Raw genomic sequence first — 21446 nt, 5'->3', positions numbered from 1 at the left:
TAACTTTAACCATATTTTAGGGTAACTTTTTTGGTTGTGGCTGAAACCAAACCTTAATATGTTGTGTTTTTCATTTATACATTATTTGGGTTTATAAGCCCATTAGAATCCTCTGTATATATACTTATTTTATATTTTGTTTTAAGGTTTGAACTTGAGAGTTACGACAATCCAAAGAGTGAGATTGAAGACAAATTCTTTCCCCTCCTTCCTTCCTCCATGATTTGTTGTTTGGATTATCTTGTTAAATCTCCTTTGTTTCTCTATGTCTAAGTAATTTTCTAGTTTTTGAGATTGTACATAACTCTTAATGCATGATTGATTGTTGTCTCCATTAATAATTGGATATCTTTAGATTTGACTGAGGTTTATTCATGTGAATTTGTGGACCACTTATCTACATCTCATAGATATTCAAGGAAGAACTATAAGGTCAATCTAAATATTAGATATATAAGAACTAAAATTGAGACTTAAATCATGAAAGCAATTTTTAGTATTTTAGGGAATCAATGGATTATTACTAGTTTATAGGGTTCAATTTAAGTCAACTATCACAAGAGTAGGAAGTAGATTGGCTGAGCACAATTTTTTCTATCTTAAAAAACAATGTTAACTATAGAATAATTCATCATTAAAGAAATTCAATCTCAACAATTGGATAATTACATATTTGATGCAACCAACTTTAAAAATCCTTCTTGACATGGAAACACACTATTAGAAAAAAGATTTTTTACAATGTTGATCTAACATTGGTTGATAAAAAACCATTTTAGAAAGAAATGCAGTGACATTTTTATAAATAAAAATAATTCTACAATGGTTCTACAAAAATCGTCTTAAAAATTACCATTCTAAGATGATTTTGCAAAAATAGTCTTAGAATAATTGTCATTCTACGGCGATTTTTCAAAAATCATCTTAAAAAACTGTCATTTTAAGACGATTATTCAAAAGAAGATTTTATGTTGTTTTTAAGACTACCTCTTCACTCTTTCTCGTGACTCTCTGTATTCTCACTATCCCTCTCATTCTCTATACTCGAGGCCACAAACTTCGACGTCACCCACTTGCTTGCTCCACTGTCCTTCCACCACACAAGGTACTCCAAATTCTCACCCTTACCTCTCCGTTCAAGAATCTCCTGCACCTCTGCGTACTTAAATATCGTCCCTTCCAAAATCCTAATCACTCCTTTGAGTCTTGCAACGAAGAGGAGCACGATGCGATCGTTGGCATCCACGGTGTTGTCGTTGTGGCCGTCGGTGGCTGCTATTAGTTTAGTAGGTTGAGGTTTTTGTTTCTCTTGTCTTAGAAAGAGTGGAGAGTCATGATTGGGTACGCTCGTGGAAGGAGACATTGTTTTCTCTACTTCAAGATGTCCCACTTCACCTTTGCAAACACGTCTCCATTTCTATTGATGGGACTTCTATAACTATTATCATTGTTGATAGGTGGATCAATTTTTTGTTTTAAATTTTAATATTTCTGTTAATTAAAGATTAAGATTATTGTGTATTTGAATTCTGAAGTAGGAATACGAATCTGGTGTTGCAGTGACACGGGAGAACCGTTGTGGAGACCTTTACTTCACTATTGTGTTTTTCACAGCTAGGAGATTTATGTGTTTGTGTTGCAATTTTGACCTTTGTTTTATGTTTTGTTGTAGATTGGCTATGATCCTGAGGTGGACTCATATCCTTCATGGCTAGTCTCTCAACTCATATCCTGAGGTCGTTGCTCTTGGAACTCTAATTGATTGTTTAAAGGAGGAAATTGGAAATAAATATGACATGTTCTGCTTTCTTAATACATTGTTTGCAATTGTAATGAGAATCTGTATACTTGAAATTACAAATTTTCAATACTTGAGAGGAACCAAGTTTGAGAGTAACCAGAGCTGCAAGAGCATGCTAACCAATTTGAAGGTCACTTTAAAAATAGGAACCAACTTGAAACTGTTCCTCATTTCCTCTAGACATCAAAACCATGTAATTGGGTTCATTGAGTTTTAAAAATGGATTTCCTCTTTTCCTTTTGCTATTTTAGTGAATATAGGATTGCCCAATTTATATAGCCGAGAATTTATAACCAAGTGATTGTTCTTATATTTCTGTTTTCTTTTCTGGATCTGGGTGGAACTTGTTGCAAATACTAAATGCTTTACTTTTCAATTAGCTTATTAACAGTTGGTTCTATTAAAAGACATAGGTAAGAGAATGTTTACTACACCCTATGAAACATTTAGTTACTTGAAAAATAAGTACCGAATGTTTTTTGTTTAATATATATGGATTCTTGACATTGTTATTAATATATTTGTCCAGAAATGGGGATTATCCAATAATACTTAGTACATTATTACAAAAGAGAGGTTTTTCAACAGGTTCTTGAAGAAGATGGAAGTTTGTGAGCCAATCAAATCTGAAAATATCGTGTTGTTTATATATATATATTGTTGTTGTTTCTTACTCATACGGGAACGCTACTTTCTCTACAAACAGGTTAAGGTTGGTTTCACTTTGTTAAAGTGTAAATTCACCGATTAAACTCATACTCAACCTCAAAAGAAAAAATAAAGAAAGTCTAAGTCAATTAGCTGAACAGTAGTGAGTTGTTTTAAGTTTTGTAATACAAAACTTCAATTTCTATAGATAAAAAAAGACTCAAAGGAAAAGTAAAAAGCACTACTTTGAACTTAGTTGAAATCCTCTTCACTTTGATTTTAAGAAATGACATAATTACTTAGTACCTGTTACCATTACATTTCATGATCAAAACCAAACTTTTAAGTACGAAAGAGAGTGATGAATGCACTGTTCATTGGCGATATGCGATTCATGAGTAGATAGACCTTCAACATATAATTGCATGAATATAGGGTGTTCTTTAATTTTGCCAGAAGATTTTGCAATTGATTACCACTTCGAGTGGTCTTATGCCTTTAGAGATTAAGTTTAGATCAATGGAAAAAGTTAGAATTGACTGAAATATAATGTAATGGTTATAGATTGACTTTTTTCTTTGTCTTTCATGACATTCAGTTTAATTTTTCTTTTCCATTTTATTTTAGGGGTATATGGGACCTAGCCCTTTTCACAACGGATAACAATTATTTACACTACTAAATTAAGTTTCTTTTCACACCCAATCATAATAAATTAGCATTTATTAATATTCAATCATCTACTGAATTATAAGTTGTAATTGTGAGCCAGCCACTAGCATTTTTTAAGCATGGAGTATGTCTATTTGAGGAATTTCTTGTTTAATATTACAATTATTGCTAGCTAACCAACTTTGTTAACTGAATGCAATACTATTGCAGGATTGTTAATTGAATGCAACACTATTGCAGGATTGCCGATTTTGTGATGGCAAACTCAGATCCAGTTTTACCTACGTAAGAAATACTCTTGCCAAACTTCCCTTGTCAGTTTAAAAATATAAGATCATGATTATTATATCTTTCTCATTCAAGCAGGAGCAAGAAGAACCACCCGTCATGTAGCTTCTGGAAGTGGTTGTGGTACTCTTTTTTGTTAGTTTATTTATTTAGTTAAAGGATTTTGCTAATTGGTATCGTAAATACATTGGTTAAAAAATTAAAAGAGTTTGAAAAACATCTAACATTACATTATTTATGCATTTTATTTTCATGAAGGTAGACATTTCTTTCATCATGCGCTTCTCTGCATTGAAATAGTTTTCCTTTTTGGAAAAAAATTAAGTGAAGTCATTTTGAATACTATTAATTTCTTTGCTTTTCTTCCTTTTGTAGCTATATTTGTGAAATGAATTTTCTCTTAGCTTAGAGCTCCTTAAACTTGCTAAACTGAAAATTGTTGAATATTAAAATGAATTTTAAATAATTGGTATTAACAATATGTAATTGCAAAAATGAACTAACTCGTATACTTTTTATGGTTAATCTTATAACACTCGAAGAGTGGCTAAATTTGGAAGTAGTATCATTTCTAATTGTTTCTTAGAATAAAGGTTCTTCAAAGTGATACTTCTTTCTTTGAAGGAGTACTCTGCCTTTTGATTGATTGAGTGGATTTTATGACGTAGGTTGTGAATTTTGAGTATGTTGATGAGAGGAGGCAACACAAAAAAGAACAATGGAGACACTTTAACAGTTCAAAAAGGACACATTTGTAGGAGTTGTTAAGAGACAAGTATCAAGAGGATAAAGTTGAGGAGTTGTTAAGAGACAAGTATCAAGAGGATAAAGTTGAGGAGTTTAATGCCTTGGGCAAGGGGAAGCCAAACCGAAAGTTGGTATGTAATTCTAATACTCATGCTATTGTCTTCTATAATTCTATTAATTTGCAGAAAATATTGTTTCTTGCTATCATTTATAGAGTTATTATGATATGAAGTTACATTCAACTGTGTCAATACATATTCTCTTTGCTCTCCAATGCTGCTTTTTACCTTGTACATTCTTATGAAATTTGTTTCTTTTTGTTTTCCTTCAACAGTGTAAAATTACACATTAAACCCTTAAATAAATAAACTAAACTTGAATATCTTACTTTTTTTTTGTTTTTTACTAGACAAATTTAAACCTTAGGTGGTGACGCTCAAATGTTTATGCAAATCACCTAAATCCAAATATATGCTATTCACTACATGCACTTACAAAAGTGGCCTCACCTAGTGAATGAAGTGATCAAGCTGTCTTGGCAAGTAATCCAACAGGGCAACATTAAGCTAGTTAAGCACTAAAAACTAGTTAAATGCCCCCTAACTAATTTGTTGCATCTTTATCCATCAATTATCAGTAGTTTAGCATACAATATCATCAAATTCATAAGGAAAAGGAAAAATATCAACAATTGGATTAAAGAGGAGGAATAAAGAGGTCTCTTTTTGGCTTTTTGCAATTCTTGTTATTATTTTAGAAAAGTGTGGTCTGGGTGTGATAATAGGAGGATACCGTAAAAAGCAGACTTAAGATGTGATAATATAATACGGTTTCTTTATATATATATATATATATATATATATATATATATATATATATATATGAAAGAAATATTTTTAACATTCTCTCGGAAAGTGTGCTTAAAAATTAGGCGTTAGAGATGTTTATGCACCAGAACTTTTCTTCTTGAAATTGTATCTAAACATTACAAAAATGAAAGGAAGAGAAATATAGATACAATAATAAAATATAACAAGAGAGAGATGGAAATAAATAATAGATGTTGATAAAATATTTATAAGTGTTCATTTGAAACACTGTAATGTTTATTATCTTCTTATTTATATTTTGAATAATGATAAAAATAGAGGTTGAAAGAAGAGAATATAAAAATAAAAGAGAAATAAATAAATTAAATAAAAGTGAGATAGAAAAGAAAGTGACTAATAGTAAATATTTTCCTTCTATTTTAAGCGGCAAAAAAATGGTATTATTATTACTTTGGGTTTTTCTTCATGTATCAACGACCTTTGCAAATGAGCAATGTGTTTTTCTTACTTGTAGTGTTTGCTGTGAGCTTTTTTAATTCTTATTTTTCTTTTCTTTCTTTGTGCCCTTTACATTTTCAATTATACTATTTTAATAATTGTTAAAATAAGGTATTAGTAGATTTTTAACATTGTTTAATAATTTTATTTCCTACCTTGTGATTTATCATACCTAAAGTCATTCTGTGAGTGAATATAATGTTTATATTTTTTTTATTACAGCTATGTAACCCTTTTTTTTCTCATATTGCTGAAGATATAGCTTATTCCTCTACATTTGCAGGTGATAGATCTTAAATGCTATGAGTATATCTTCCCTCATTCCTTCCCCTCCCTTTTTTCTTTTCTATATCTTAGTTTCCTAATTTTTCCTTTGTGCTTATAATTTGTCTGTAGATGGTGTTCCAAAAGAAGGACTCCGAATCCAAGATGTACTTGTTAGGATTGCACATGTTCTGTGAGGAGTGTGTATATATGAATGGTCAATTAATAATTTTAATTTATTTCTTGTTTGCACCTTTTAAATTGAAAGGTTACTACATATTTAAGAGAAATGAGCTATAGGATTCTAAAAGTATTAGATAATTTTTTAAGGTGAACTAGCTCCCTGGCAAGAGTTTATCCCATAAGTTGCATCAATTAATTCTGTAAAAAATAAATTCGATATAATTTGTTGATCTTGACTATTTGTTTACATATCTCTTTCTTTTAAATATATTCGCCAGCTTTTTCAGTAGCCTATAATATTTTTCTATGGAATCAATTCAAAAAATTGAACAGGCTATGTAACTATTCACCCGTAAAATTTGACATAATGTCGTTGAGCATTGATGTGTATTTTGTGCATAAATTGCTTATGAGAATTGGGAGAAAATTGTCAATTCTCTTGACCTTTTTAATTTAAACTATCAAATAAAAAAATGTTATATCTTTTTTAGAATTTTTATTTAAATATTATATTTTATTAAATTTTAGTTACTAAATATACAATCAGTTTTTATCCTTGGCTTTTTTAAATTATAACTTTACAATAATTTTCTTTTTTTTAAAAAAAAATTATCTTAAGAATATATTTTATTAATTAGTTATTATATAATTGTTTTCATTTCTTGATTTTTTTTCTAAACTATAAAACCAATAGTAATCTTATATTTTGTTACAAATATATAAATATTATATTTTATCAAATTTTAGTATAGATTGAAAGGAAATTACTGAAAAAATTAGTGTAGATTAATTATAAATGATGTTCATAACAAGCAAGAAAACGTTATGTATTTTGATTGAATATGATTGTAATTAACGTTTTAGAATCTCAACTTGTGAATATTTTTCATTATATATATATATATGTTTTAGATGAATTTTATTTTTTATTGTTGGCCCCCTTAAGTCTAGGTTTACCCTTGGTCGATACATGATGGATATGAGATATGAAGGTACGTGCGAAGGAAGGAGGGAGGGGAGGAACAATAACATGGTTTCCGGCAAACCTAACGACACGGAGGAGTAGAAAGAAGTTGTTGGGGGAGGCTTGCCGGAGTTGATGTAGGAGGAGAAGGGGCTGCCGGAGAGGAAGGAAAAACAGATACCAAAATATCTTATGCAGAAAATGATATGCTTTAGATTGATTTTGATGGTTTGTGAATAATATGATGCTGCAAATTGGACCAAAGGTGGTTCACTCAATAAATAATCCATACAATATCAAATATTTAAAAAATTTAAATGACTTTTTCATCTTTGTAATTAAGTATTTCTTTCATTTGTCTTTATAATTTTTTTTAATTTTAATCCTTATAAAATATATTTATTTTATTAACATTTTAGATAAATTTTTTTACTGTTTAAGGTATTTTTTAATTATTTAAAATACTATCGAAAATGCTTTAAAAATGAAAAATAAAATAAACACAATTTATAAGAATTAAAATGATTTTTTTTCCAAAAATAAAAATAAAAAAACACTAAATTATATAGACAGAAAAGTATTTAATTAAGCATATTTAAAATAATAAAATTGTAATAAGGTAGTGTTTTGTTACTTTCATCTTAGATGTATTTGAGATGAAAATTTTGAAAATTAATACAAGTATCACACTTCTACGGTCTACTCTAATTTAAATCTCTCATCTCATTTTTTGTTTTTTACTTTCACACGTTAAAACTAAACATACCTTAAGATCAATTCATTTTATAATGACAATCATTACAACAATTTGCTAATAAAAATAATGTTTAATATCTTTTAAACTGCTATGTATAACTAATGAAAAAATATTACTTGCTCCGTTCAATTATACTTGTTGTCTAAATTGTTATACATAGATTAAAAAAAAATTAACAATAGATCGATGAAAAAAATAATTTTACAATATTAGCATTATCAATATTAATTTTTATTTATTTTTGGTAGTCTATATGATAATATTATAAGAAATACAAGTAAAAAAAATTAATATTATATTAAAAAAGTTAAAATAAAAATTATTTTGAAATTTTTTTTTATACGATGATTATTATGAGATAGAATGAATATATAATACTTTACAAATTAAACTTACTCACTTTCTCTATTTCTAACGTAGTAATCATGTGTTGATACTTTTTATTATTATTTGACATTACAAAAAAAGTCTCTAATTATTTTCCATAGATAACAAACAGTTGATAAAAATTATTTTCATAGAGAATAAATTTTTTATAGAAATTAAAAAAAAAAATGAGGCCAACCGTAAGAATATAAAATTTAGTTTAATAATAAAACTGCATAACAATTACTTAAATTCCATTTAAAAATATGGTAAGGTGCGCCTGATTTTTCAATTGAAGTAAATGTAATGTCGGTGCAATTTTCTTTTTATTTTGATTTGTATGGTCCATATTTTTAATATGATTTCAGAATACTCTCAATTTTCTTTTTATGTATATTACTCCTAAATTTTATTTAAAAGATATGGTAAGGTGTGGCTGATTTTTCACAGGAAGCTATGAAATATCGGTCCAGTTAAAACTGTTTTTAGTCTGATTCCTATGAGCCCACCAAAAATAAAGTTTGATTCCTATGCTGGTCAATTTTTTTGTTAATTAATATGATTTCAGAATACATAGTGTATTTTTTAACGGCTCAGATACATGTTTTTTTTGTTGTAAAATGTGTTATTATTTTTCTAAAATTTGAAAAGTTAAATATTAGTTATTGTAAAAGAAAAATTATTCCTCTCATTTTGAAGTCCACCAGTTTTAGTTGTTAGCACTATCATTTTTTGTATTTTTATGAAATGATATTTAAACCATTTAAAGGACCAAAAATGGTGCATTTAAAAATTAAAGGGAAAAATAGATATTTTTTTTATAAAAAAGACTAAAGTCAAACTTTTAAAATTTTAAAGAGGCTAAAAGTATTTTTTTAACTTTTTTTTATAACAAAGTTGATTGCTTTAATATTTCATTTTCTTACTAATCTCGCTCATGCACAACTAATGTTTCTATGTTCTCTCTTTTTATAGTGGGACTGGAAAAGGAGTGGATGTAGTTGTTTCAACTTTCTAGTGTAGAGGCTTATCTTACTGTCCTAAACAAAATGCTCGATTTCAAGGAATGATTTAAATTTGTTGAAAAAATTATAGCATATGTGTGTAGGAGTTGGGACAGCTTCATGTTATAAATCCATAGAGTTATTTATGATTTTTTTTTTGTTAACCTTGAACATGTAACAAATTATTCTATAATGCTATATTTGTCTAAGTCTACATAAGTAAGACGGAGAATGAATTGAATCAACTCAAATATAATTCAAGTCTTAATTTGATAATTGAGTTATTGAACTTGATTCATGAATTAAATAACTTAAATTTGAGTTAAAAATTGAATTTGTAGTTAAATAAATGAGTTGAATTTGAGTTACATATACTTCAATTTGATTGCTTCATAAAAAAACTAAATAGTGTGTTGTTAAAATGAGGCGGCTTGAAAATCACGAACAAGAGTTTTAATTGTAATAAGCAATCAAATAAATCAATAATTAAAATACATTAAAACGTGTTAATAATGTGTTAATGATTAATGCAAAAGTAAATATTTAAATTCAAAATAATCTCAAAATATTTTTTTCTTGAAGCTATATATTAAAGTTTTCAAAGAATAAGAATTTAATTATATTTTTATTTAAATGTATATTTTTAAGTTTTTTTATTTAATTTTAACTATTAAGCTAATTGATTTATATTTAAAAAAATTATAATAATAAAATATTTAATTTATATTATATATATATATATATATATATATATATTGACAAAAAAATTATAAAAAAAATGTATTAATGATGGATATGAGTAGGGTATAATATGATATTTATTCTCATCCATCTCCGCTTAAACAGTTAAATATAAAAAAAAGATATTTTTTAAAACAAAAAGTATGTTAATGATGGTTTAGTGTCAACTAATCAATGCTTTTATTAATAAATATTAATTAGTTAATTTTATTAAAAATATCATTGAGGAAATTGGAACTCCCAACATTTTTCTCTTTTGTAGTCTCTTCACCCTTAAGCTCTTACTATTAATCTATAAAATAATCTTATATCAATGTTATAGGGTCGACTGACCTACACTAATTAACATTGCTATAGTGGATGATAGTAATTGATGACCAACACTGATCAACGAAAGATCATATAAAACAGCATCACTCTTGAATTTTGATTTCTATCAAGGATTTTTTATTTTCAAATTTAACATTCGACCAATAATAGAAAAACGAGTGACTTTGTGTTGGGTTCCTGCAGAAAACTCTGGTCCCATGCATTATGGCTCCAACTCTCCAATAATAGTACGTGCTGGTGAAGGGAAATGCCTCCAAACTGTGAGGTCAACTTGTCGCCATTAATGAGACCTATCTTTTACTTTTGTCTATGGAATAGTTCTTTTTTTGTGGCATAATTATTCAGAACTCAAATATACCACGCAATTTGGAAGACACAGATCATCATAGTAACTAAGTTAATTTTTTTAAGTAACGTACGTGTACTTTAATGACTATTTTGTGCCTTCCAACTAAGATCAAGTAGTGCTTTGTCGTGATGCAGTTGCCAGGTTGACCTACTATATAGTTAAATGGACAAGAAGGAAGACAAGTCCTGTGTTTAGAAAAGTATTTGGGATGCAAGTATCTTCTTTTTTCCACGTCAAAGCTAGTCTCTTGTTAATAGTGAAATAAATATTTTAGGATGGAAGGAATATAGGGAAGAAATTTGAATTGAAAAGAAAAAATTTAAATTTTTGTATCTATAAAATAATTTCTCCTTTCATCTTCTCTCTAAACAAATGGAAGAAAATGTTTCGTTAGTCGTATTTTTATTTTTTTTTCTTTTCACTTTTTTTCCTATCAAATCATAATTTTCTTTTGTTAAAAAAATTAATAAATTAACCTCTAACATTTATTTATAAAAAATGTGTTGTTGTAGTTTTATTTACGTAAGATAAAAGATAAAGACAGAATTTAATTTTTTCTTTGGATGCTGCTTGGGGAAGAATAGGACTGCAACTGGACAAAAATTTATTGACTAATTAAATAATTATTTAGTAATACTAAATTATATTTAAATATCTAATGAATAAAGATGTTAGTTGTTGCTAACTAGTAACAAAAAGTCCTTTTGCAATGAAAAGGCCTCATATCAAACTCTCGTGTTTTTTCACTGTTGTTCTCATCATTCATCAAATGTATCGTCCCTATTCCTCCACGTCTAGCATGGCAATTCTCAATTGGTGTGAGTTCTAGCTTGGATCGATAGCATAATAATTTATTGGTCAGAATCTAACGAGCTTCCTAACTCAACTATTGCATGACTGAAACAGCATATATAATTATTGATTTTCTTTTTTAAAAGACAATAATAATTAACTAACTCACCATTTCTTTTATAGATTGTGTTGATGAAAAGGGTACTCATGTGTCAAACCCATCATGATGAATTTACCTTCTCCTAGTCAAAAGTAGTGGCCTTTAGGAGTTAGCTAGGACTTAGGTGATAAATAGAAAAAAACTATGGAGGTTCTTGAGGATCCACGTATCAGCATGCTTATCCATCCGATTCTTCCGATGCTTTTTTTTACACATGTATGGTTTTTTTTTTTTATTTCACTTTTCCTTAATAATTGTTATCGGCTTCACGAATTTTCCTTTATAAAGTGTTTAGATGAGTTAAGAGATGTTTATAAACTTTCTTTAATCTCAATCTCTAAAATATGTGAGACTATTTCAATATCCCGGAACAATAATATTACAATTTTCATTCGAGATAAATAGTAGTTTATACACAACTTTAAAAAGCTAATAGGTCCCCTAAAAAGCTATTGGAATTACTATTTTAGTACACTTTAAAGTCTCATATGGCTGTCAAATTCAATAATAATTCAAAATTACTTTTGTTCCTCAAACTAATACTATTTTAATTTTTAAATAACTTAAATGATAACAATAATAAGATACGCAAGTTCAAATATTATCACATACCTATTTTATTTTTCTTGTTTTCGCCCATTCCCCTTTGATGATATATTTACGAGCTTTATTATAAAATTATTTTAAGAAGAAAAAAAAAAAAAACAAGTACGTACTATCATTATTTTTAGGATGCCTAGCTTACACGTCGCAGCTGTTTCGGTGGTCCATATAATAAACACGTATAGCACAAAAATTTATGACTCAAAAACGACATAGTTAACAATTTGTGTTCGGACTACAACAACCACTAACAACTACTATGACTACCATACTTGTACTACAAACTGTATTGTATATAAGGGTAAAACAAAATGGTCCATATTAATCACTGTCTCATTATTCCCCTTTGGAATTCATCTCTGACAAGTGGCAAGATACATAAATGCATGCAACCACCGCGAGTAATTTATTTTTATTGTATTAATTAAAGCCATGCCAACACCTTTTTTTGGTTTAAAATAGAAAAAAATTCAGGCCTACACTCCCTCATCACTTGCTTAGTTTGTTCTTCCTTCTACTAGCAAAGCAAAAAAAAAAATAAAAAAAATAGAGAAATGGAGGGGGGTGTGAAGGAGAAGTTGTTGATCAAAGAGAAAAAAACATCAGAACAAGAAGAAGAGGAATTATCATTGGTGAAGAGGGTGTGGAATGAGAGCAAGGTGATGTGGGTAGTGGCAGCACCAGGCATTTTTACAAGGTTCTCCACCTTTGGTATCAATGTTATAAGCCAAGCATTTATTGGTCATATTGGTTCAAGGGAACTTGCTGCTTATGCTCTTGTGTTCACTGTTCTCATACGCTTTGCCAATGGAATTCTGGTACGTTTTTCTAAGCCAAATTAATCTTCCTTCACAATTTTTTTTTTCCAGTAGATCTAGTCTCGAAAATATTTTTTTTTTTAAATAAATAATTTTGAAATGAAAGTGGGTCAGGGGCATAGAGCTGGGAGAGAAAGAGTGGATAACTGTGAGGGAGAAGAAAATGCCACTGAATACTTTTATACAGTATAAATCTCTGCATGTTTAGATTATAGTTTGGGTTAAATTTCAAACTAAGTTTGCAAAATTTGAAAAAAACAACCTTATGTCTTACGTCAGCAAAATTCAGTTTTCGGGCTAAATCTTTATGTGCATATATACTTTTGGAAATGACAAAATATGTCAGCAAAATGAGTTTATTAACCAAACTGAAATTTCCCAAACAGAAAATCAAACATAATCTTAGCCTCTGACTACGTGATGTACTGTCCTAGTAATTTTTAAAATTAAAAAAAAATGTTAATTAAAGTTTTGAAATTAAAATATAATTCTTAATATATATAATTTATTATCATTGTGATTCTTAAAATTTATAATTTAAGTTAAGGGCTATTAGGAAGGACTAACATGATTAACAAATTTGAATTTCAGATATTTTTATTTGATATATATATTTTTTTTAATTTCAGAGATTACTACGTCAAGAACCAAAATGGGGGGTTTACTCCTTTTATACATGATTACCTAATTATGAAAAGTAACAACTAACAACACTATAAAATGTTATCTGTGCGACAAAACTACCCTTTCCAATTTTAGGCGAGATATTCTTTCTGTAGAATGATTCAAAGAAACAGAGACCTCTGCCATTTCCTGTGTTTCATCAATGAGTAACTTAAAGATTTCCTGAGTTTTGTTTTTGGTTCGTATGAATCTATATTAGTGTTATAGTAGTGATTTTAATCATTGGTGAATCAGGAGTTGTAAGAAAAACAAATGCATCAAAGAGTGAAAAGGGTTATTAAAGTAGTTAAAAAGTTGAAGCTGAAGCTTAAGCTTGTGAATACCTGCTATGACAATACCCAACATATGCTTCCCCTACATATGATATAATATGGCTTCAAATGCAATACATTCAACAAAAATATGTTTCCACCTTATTGTTATTGCAATTACAATATAAAATGCTATTGTTGTAACGCAAGTTATTTGTGTCTGTTGTTAACTAACAACTCTAGTTAGGAATGGCGAGTGCGTTGGCAACACTATGTGGACAAGCATACGGTGCAAAAGAATATGTCATGATGGGAGTGTATCTTCAAAGATCATGGATAGTTATGTCCATAACTTCACTCTTTCTTCTTCCGGTGTTCATCTTCACGAGGCCGATTTTGATGCTCTTAGGCCAAGATGAGAATATAGCAGAAGTGGCAGGAAATATTTCTCTTTGGTCAATTCCTATCATATTTGCTTTTATTGCCTCTTTCACTTGCCAGAATTTCCTGCAATCTCAAAGCAAAAATACCATCATTGCTTTCTTGGCAGCATTCTCAATAGTTATTCATTTGTTCCTCTCTTGGCTATTGACAATTCAATTCAAGCTCGAGATTCCCGGTGCAATGACTTCAACAAGTTTGGCATTTTGGATTCCTAATATTGGTCAACTAATATTTATAACATGTGGTTGGTGCTCCGATACATGGAAAGGTTTCTCATTTTTGGCATTCAAAGATCTTTGGCCTGTTGTCAAGCTTTCCCTTTCATCTGGTATCATGTTATGGTAAGCTTTCATCTACACCAACTAATGGGTTAGGCTCTTTAAAAATGCCATGAGTTCCATGTAAATTTGGATTTTCTTTATGATTAATGTAGAATACAAAGTTTTGACTATCTAGATTTCTTTTACGCAACTTATCTAAAAAATTAATAATCCATACATGTTTTCCTAACTTGGAGCTATGGTATTTAACAGTCTTGAGCTCTGGTACAACACAATATTGGTTCTTTTAACGGGCAACATGGAAAATGCTGAGGTCCAAATTGATGCTCTATCTATATGGTATTCCTTCTGTATTGTCTCACACTTCTTTATTAGAATTTGAAAAATGCTAGCAACACACTTTGTCTCAAACATTATTTATTATAGGATGAAATTCATTTGAATTCATTAAATTTTGACTAATGGTCATCAAATAGGGAATGAGATTTACATTATTATGTGAGTTCCTATAAATTTTAGTTAATAATGAAGAGTGTATTGGCAAAAGAAAAAAACCTGTGTTTGTTTTGTGATAATTTATATATTGTATCCACCTTTAGTACTTGGTAACTGTATTGGCCTAATGCATAAAAAACTTTTTTCTTTGGCGGCTTAAGATCAAATTTGATTTGTTTACAGCCTCAACATCAATGGATGGGAAATGATGATATCACTTGGTTTCATGGCTGCTGCAAGGTAATGGCATTATTTTCTCTTCCTTTTGTTGTACTAATTCTTTTTGTTATCTGTGAAATAGAAAATGGATTGTTTGGTCAGGAGGACTTACCTCAACAAGTGCCAATGCTTTACAAGCATAGTGCTAGAGGGGTTGTGGACGGTTTTGCCAAGAAGGCCAACCTCAACAAGCACCAACACACACAGACACACATCTAAACCTACCACATTTTCATCTATTGTTCATTTACCATGGAATACTAACTTTATGGTTTCTCATTTGCAGTGTTCGAGTGGCAAACGAGCTTGGAAAAGGAAGCTCCAAAGCTGCAAAGTTCTCTATAGTTGTGACAGTGCTTACATCCTTGGCCATTGGATTTGTTCTCTTCTTATTTTTCTTATTTTTAAGGGGAAAACTTGCTTACATATTTACCTCAAATAAAGACGTGGCCGATGCCGTTGGGGACTTGTCACCTTTGTTGGCAATCTCTATTCTACTAAACAGTGTTCAACCTGTACTCTCAGGTATTTTTAAACAACATTTGGCCTCCAAGTTGGTTTAAAACTAGAGTTTGATATCAAAATTGAATATTGAATATGGATCAAAAAAACAAAAATTACGAAATGATGCACTTAAACATTGTAATTGTGTGGTTTCAACAGGGGTTGCTATTGGAGCAGGGTGGCAAAGTATTGTAGCATATGTGAACATAGGGTGTTATTACATCATAGGTATTCCTGTAGGAGTTGTGCTTGGTAACGTTTTGAATTTGCAAGTCAAGGTCGGTATTCTTCTCATTCTCGAGTTGCATACTTGCATTTGATTGGTGTTTCCTCTATTGAACAAAACTTCTTTATTCTTTCTTAGGGTATTTGGATTGGAATGTTGTTTGGAACATTTATTCAAACCGTAGTGCTGACTGTAATCACTTACAAAACTGATTGGGACGAACAGGTATTGATCATTATTTCTTCTTAGTTCTAGATTTATCCCAAAAAAAGTATCAATTATTGAATAACGGACGAATCATTTTGTCAATGTGCAGGTAACTAAAGCTCGTAATCGTATTAATAAGTGGTCCAAGGTGGAATCTGATCATGAAACAATTACATCAGATGATTAGTTTCATGTTCCTTCTTTGATTTAGTTTTTTAAATTCAAAATTAATGAATCTAGCCACGGATTTATTTATGGCAATATATTTTCTGTTGCTAGTGTTATACAGGCAAATATTGTTTATTTGTATGGACGCAAATTATGTTGGATAGGATCGGATCCTTGAATTTAATTGGACATTGTTATTTAAAAAAGCAATACTCTACAACCAATATTTTTTTTTAAGGAAGATGCTTATATTATTTCATAAACAATCTAAGTATTGATACAATCAGGAATAACATTATATAACCAATAGATTGATTATTATTGTAGAAGTAAATAACACAAAAGGAAGTTAAATTGTGTTTTTAGAAATTTAAAATTTTTTCTAAGATTGAGAATACGTTTATCATATGATGCATGTAAATCTAAAATTAGAAAAAAAAAAGTTTTGATTTAGACGATGAGAAAAATAATTTCCTTTGTAAATAAAACAAGATATAAGATGTAAAAATAAATTCAAATCATTTGTCAATGAAAGCAATAAAAAGAAACATACAAAGAATTATACTGGTTTATCTAAAATTCGAGACTACGTCGCATTCTTGACAAGCTATATCAAGTTTTGACTAACTTATCAAAGTTATAAGTATATTTTACTATCACTTCTAACTTTTATACATGCAAACTCTATCTCAAACTTGACTTAACCCAATGTTCTTTGTTTTACCAAGTCATTGTTGGTTCTAAACAAATCAACAAGATTTATTGAAAGTTTGCACATTAACTAAGTTGTTATCTTCTTATAGACAAATAAATCACTCAAAATTTTTAGTCTTTTCTCTCAAGGTATACAAGGGGTTTTGAGAGCTTAGTATCTATAAAGAGTTATAAAAAATTTTACAAGAAAGAATGGAAGAATATGTTCCTGTAGGAGATTCGTATGTTGTTTCTTTAAATCTTCTTCTATTTATAACTTTCATCTTTAAGTATTTGTTGCCTCACAATGATTGGATTTTTCACTATGTTTTTTGTCTGAAGTCTTGAGCTAGTTGAAGCATTTGATGCTTACATTAAATGTATGTTCCTTCTTCATGTAAAAGTCCTTGCTCATAGGTTTGTGTGTCTTATAGTTCAAAAGAAAAATCACTTTTTTCATCATAGCATGTTTATAATAACAAAATGTGCCTTTTGATGAGGATTAACGTCTTTCAGATTGTGGACTTCATTTATTTTTCATAGAACTTTGACAAATCCTAGGAGAATATTTTATGCATGAAAGAATCTTAGATACAAGATCTTAAATGAAGATTTTAATTGTACTACTTAAATGCTATGTTAGATTGTCTTATAGACACATCTTTTAACATTTGTATTTATTTGTATCTAATCAAAATAATGAGAAGTCCTGATTCATTTTTAAAACATAAATATCTTTTGACTTAATAATTATTTTATTAATATTATCTTTGTTTCAGTATAATTGTCGTCCTAAGTTGTTTTATACCGACAAAAAAAATAATAAAAAGATGAAATAAAATAATAATTTTATAAATTTAACCTTATATCATCATTAATTCATATATAATATTTTCCACCATTAATATTATAATTATAAGGGATATAAGTGAAAAAAATTTCAATTGATATTACATTAAAAAAATTAAAATGACAATTATTTTAAGATATTTTTTTTTCGATAATTATAATGGGGCAAATAGAGTAAATATTTTTAATGATTATTTATTGGATGAATAATTACTGTTCTTGAAATTGTAAATTGTCAATAAATTTAGTCATTGAAAATTTCAAATTTGATCAAGTTAATCTCTAAAATTAAAAGTTAAATGTTAATCAATACCCGATATTTGTTAAATAACTCTAAGGATTTTTGTATTGGATAACAATAAATTGAGAAACCAAAATTACAATTAAAAAATATAGTAATGATATATATTTTTATATATAAGTCAAACAAGTCAAATGGCTTGACTTATTTTTGGAAAGTCGTTGGTGGACGTGATAAACGTACGTTGATGGAAGGAAACACTTTGTATCTTTTTGAGTTGAACGTATGTTTGTAGTTATAAAAAAATAGGTTTTGATACACAATAAAAATATGTTTACATTTTATATCAAATGTAAATATACAATAAAAACACATTTTTATTGTATATGATGCACAACAAAAATGTGTTTTGTACTGTTCCCGTTATATTGACAACCCAAACAAAGTACTCGGAAGTTTATCTTTGAAGTTGCAATGGAAAATGAGGTACAACACAAATATGTGCTGAAAAATGTAGATGAGGTCGACATTAATGAATGATGGAAAATGGGAAATGGGTGTTGGTATTGGGTGCAGAGGGATATTGTGTTTGATTTGGTGATAGAAAATCATGATATATGAATGCAAAAATTATAATGAGTTAATCTATAAATCAACTATATGTTAACTTCTAAAAGTTATGGTGGATTCAACTGGTCACCAATCCAAACACATATGGGTGGGATTGTTTTTAAAGGGTGAAAAAAGTCTTACATTTTTATAATATTTTTAAAAAATCTTAAAAGTCAATTATATTTTTATAAAAACTTTTAAAATTTATTATCTGTTAGCTTCTAAAAATTATGAGGAATTCAACTGATCATCAATCTAAACACATATGGGTAGGGTTTTTTTTTAAGGATGAGAAAAGTCATTACATTCTTATAATATTTAAAAAAAAAATCTTGAAAGACAATATATTTTTATAAAATCTTTTAAAATTTACATAATTTATTTTATAAAAAAAAGTCTTTTAAAATCTCAGTCCAATACATTTAAACTTATAAGAATAAATTAAAAAATTAAAAAATTAGTGGTGGTTAACTTAGATTAAAAAAATAAGAATAGAATAACAATTCCCTTTTACAAAAACTCTTCCCCACTTTCCCACACTAAATCCACTTTCCCACCATTAAAGACAATCAGTACAACTTTAGCTTCTCCAAAGCAGAAGGTAGCAAAATTTTAGCGGTTCTTGAGAATCCATGTATCGCCGTGCTTATGGCATGATGCATCCACTCTATGCCTTTATTCTACATTTCTTCATGATTAAGAAAATATTTTAATTACTAGATATTGTTTTTATAAATAAAAAATAATTCGTTTCTTATATATACACATTACACTTCCTAAAAAGAAAATACATTACACAGACAGTCACAAACATAAAAAAAAAACACATAAATAAAGTTCTTTTTAACTCTTTATTAGAGTTGCGGAACCTTACCCTAAAAGGTACGTATTCTATTATTTATTATCGGTAAATCTTAATTATTAATTAAATTATTAGTTCTTATTAAAATGAAGGATTAAACTCATAATTTTTCTCTTATTTTTTTTAACCATCCAACGTTATATCTCTGGTACGTATTTCATTTTAAATTACTTAAATGATAAAATTATAAAATGATAACAAGTTCAAAATTTTTCACATACTCTATTTAATTTTAGTTGTTTTAGCCCATTTCCTTTTTACAAGATTATTATTTTAAAAAGAAAAACATTTATTTTGTATAGAATGTCTTACATCCATGTGGCACGTAATGTATAATATGATAAGCCTAACTCAATCACAAAAACTAACTTAAGAAATGAGGGTTGTCCCTCACTTATAAAATCTAATATGATTATATTGTTAGTCGGTGTGAAACTTGCATTATTTGTAACAATTTGATTGAAAAAGGACATAGCAACCACTAATTGGCATATGGTAAGGACATAGTAAACTTTTATGTACCAAAAAAAGAAAAAGAAAAAGAAAACCTGTATCACTTTGACTTGAAAAGAAAAATTCAGGCCTACACTATCCCTCATTGGCCTTGTTCTTCCTTCCACTAGTTAGCAGAAGTTGTTTCTTCTTTCACCAAATTAACCTAAAAAAATGGAGGGGGATCTGAAGCAGAAGTTGCTGATAACAAAGAAAACATCATCATAATCAGAAGAGGAGGGATTATCAGTGGTGAAGAGGGTGTGGAAAGAGAGCAAGTTGATGTGGGTAGTTGCAGCACCAGCCATATTCACAAGGTTCTCCACCTTTGGTATCAATGTTATTACTCATGCATTTGTTGGTCATATCGGTTCAAGGGAACTCGCTGCTTTTGCTCTCGTTTTCACTGTTCTTATACGATTTGGCAATAGTATTCTGGTATTTTTCCTTTTTCTTTCTTTCTTCTTATTATTTTTTTTTACAAATTTTCCTTCCATTTTATATTAAGCTATGAAGCTCGTCTACTTCTTTTGTTCGAACTATCATAATGTAGGACATTTTTGTACTATGACACTTTCCGACACACGTGTTCAACTCTTCTAATTAAGTGTTTAATTAAAAAATTATTTTTTCTAAGATACTTAATTTATTATCTAGACACTTGAACAACACCTTTATGTGAATAAACAAACACTAATATTATTTAAGAATAACTTAAATAACTTTTTGTTACTTTAAAATAGAGTGTTTTTTATTTTAGTCTTTTAAAGATTTTTATTTTTGTTTTAGTGCTGTAATTTTTTTATTTATTTTAGTATGTGCAATTTTTGTTTTGTTTTAATTCATGTTTTCAACTAACAATGTTAACTACGAAAGAGCTTACAACGACATGTTTTATATGTATTTAAAGACACTTCCAAACTGTCTTTAAAGTCAACGTAAAGATTTTCTACAAAAATTTCTTAAAAATCATTTTGGAAAAACTATCATTTTAATCGCATAACATTAACTTGTTAAGGAATGTCACAAGACCGTCAAATATTTTTTTCATATAAACCGTGCTTTTAAATCCTCATTAAGTATGCATTATTTTCTCTGTTCTTTTAGTGGTTTAAAGATTTTTGTTTTAATTTCATTTTTTTTTAATTTCTGTTGTCACTTCTCGTTAATTGTCGCAACATAGAGATAAAATTCATGAAAAACTGGCAAAATTTACAACATTGTGAAACTTTTGGTGATAAAAGTGCAACTAAGCCTGCTTAATTTTATTACGATGTAATTGATTTGCAGACAATGAAAACACTCTTCAAAAGAATCTACCCTTATAAAATTTTAAACAAGATCTACTTAATTTTATATACCGATTCAAAGAAATAGAGATGATAACGATTAAATATGAGTTA

The 21446-nt window shown here is 28.5% G+C and overlaps 1 protein-coding gene, 1 long non-coding RNA gene and 1 pseudogene across 4 annotated transcripts; all 3 read left to right on the top strand.

Moving 5' to 3' along the window:
- Positions 1-984: 984 nt before the first annotated feature.
- On the top strand, positions 985-6180 carry LOC114405708. 3 transcript variants are annotated; one of them, XR_003665283.1, is made up of 7 exons: positions 985-1457; positions 1561-1736; positions 3332-3406; positions 3488-3532; positions 4078-4287; positions 5707-5767; positions 5881-6180. It is a non-coding gene; the product is annotated as an uncharacterized LOC114405708 (long non-coding RNA). The 3 variants fall into 3 exon arrangements; XR_003665285.1 differs by having other exon boundaries at positions 986-1105; positions 1673-1736; XR_003665284.1 differs by having other exon boundaries at positions 986-1457; positions 1673-1736.
- Positions 6181-12365: 6185 nt separating this feature from the next.
- Positions 12366-16531, top strand: LOC114405707 (protein DETOXIFICATION 21-like). The gene is made up of 8 exons (XM_028368178.1): positions 12366-12815; positions 13994-14535; positions 14728-14814; positions 15154-15210; positions 15476-15714; positions 15853-15971; positions 16058-16144; positions 16236-16531. Exons 1-8 carry the CDS (start codon positions 12552-12554, stop codon positions 16311-16313), a joined length of 1473 nt encoding a protein of 490 aa, XP_028223979.1. The 5' UTR covers positions 12366-12551; the 3' UTR covers positions 16314-16531.
- Positions 16532-20115: 3584 nt separating this feature from the next.
- LOC114405706 overlaps positions 20116-21446 on the top strand; it is a 36307-nt pseudogene continuing 34976 nt past the window's right edge.

Source organism: Glycine soja, chromosome 3 (genome assembly GCF_004193775.1).
Source record: "Glycine soja cultivar W05 chromosome 3, ASM419377v2, whole genome shotgun sequence".
Taxonomy (NCBI): Eukaryota; Viridiplantae; Streptophyta; class Magnoliopsida; order Fabales; family Fabaceae; genus Glycine; species Glycine soja.
Note: the sequence above shows the minus strand (reverse complement) of the source record. Positions and strands in the feature narration are given on the sequence as shown.

Coding starts and splice junctions, on each gene's coding strand:
- LOC114405707 (XM_028368178.1), top strand. CDS start 12,552: ATGGAGGGGGGTGTGAAGGAGAAGTTGTTGATCAAAGAGAAAAAAACA. Junction 14,536..14,727: donor TCATCTGGTATCATGTTATG/GTAAGCTTTCAT, acceptor GGTATTTAACAG/TCTTGAGCTCTGGTACAACA. Junction 15,715..15,852: donor TGTTCAACCTGTACTCTCAG/GTATTTTTAAAC, acceptor TGGTTTCAACAG/GGGTTGCTATTGGAGCAGGG.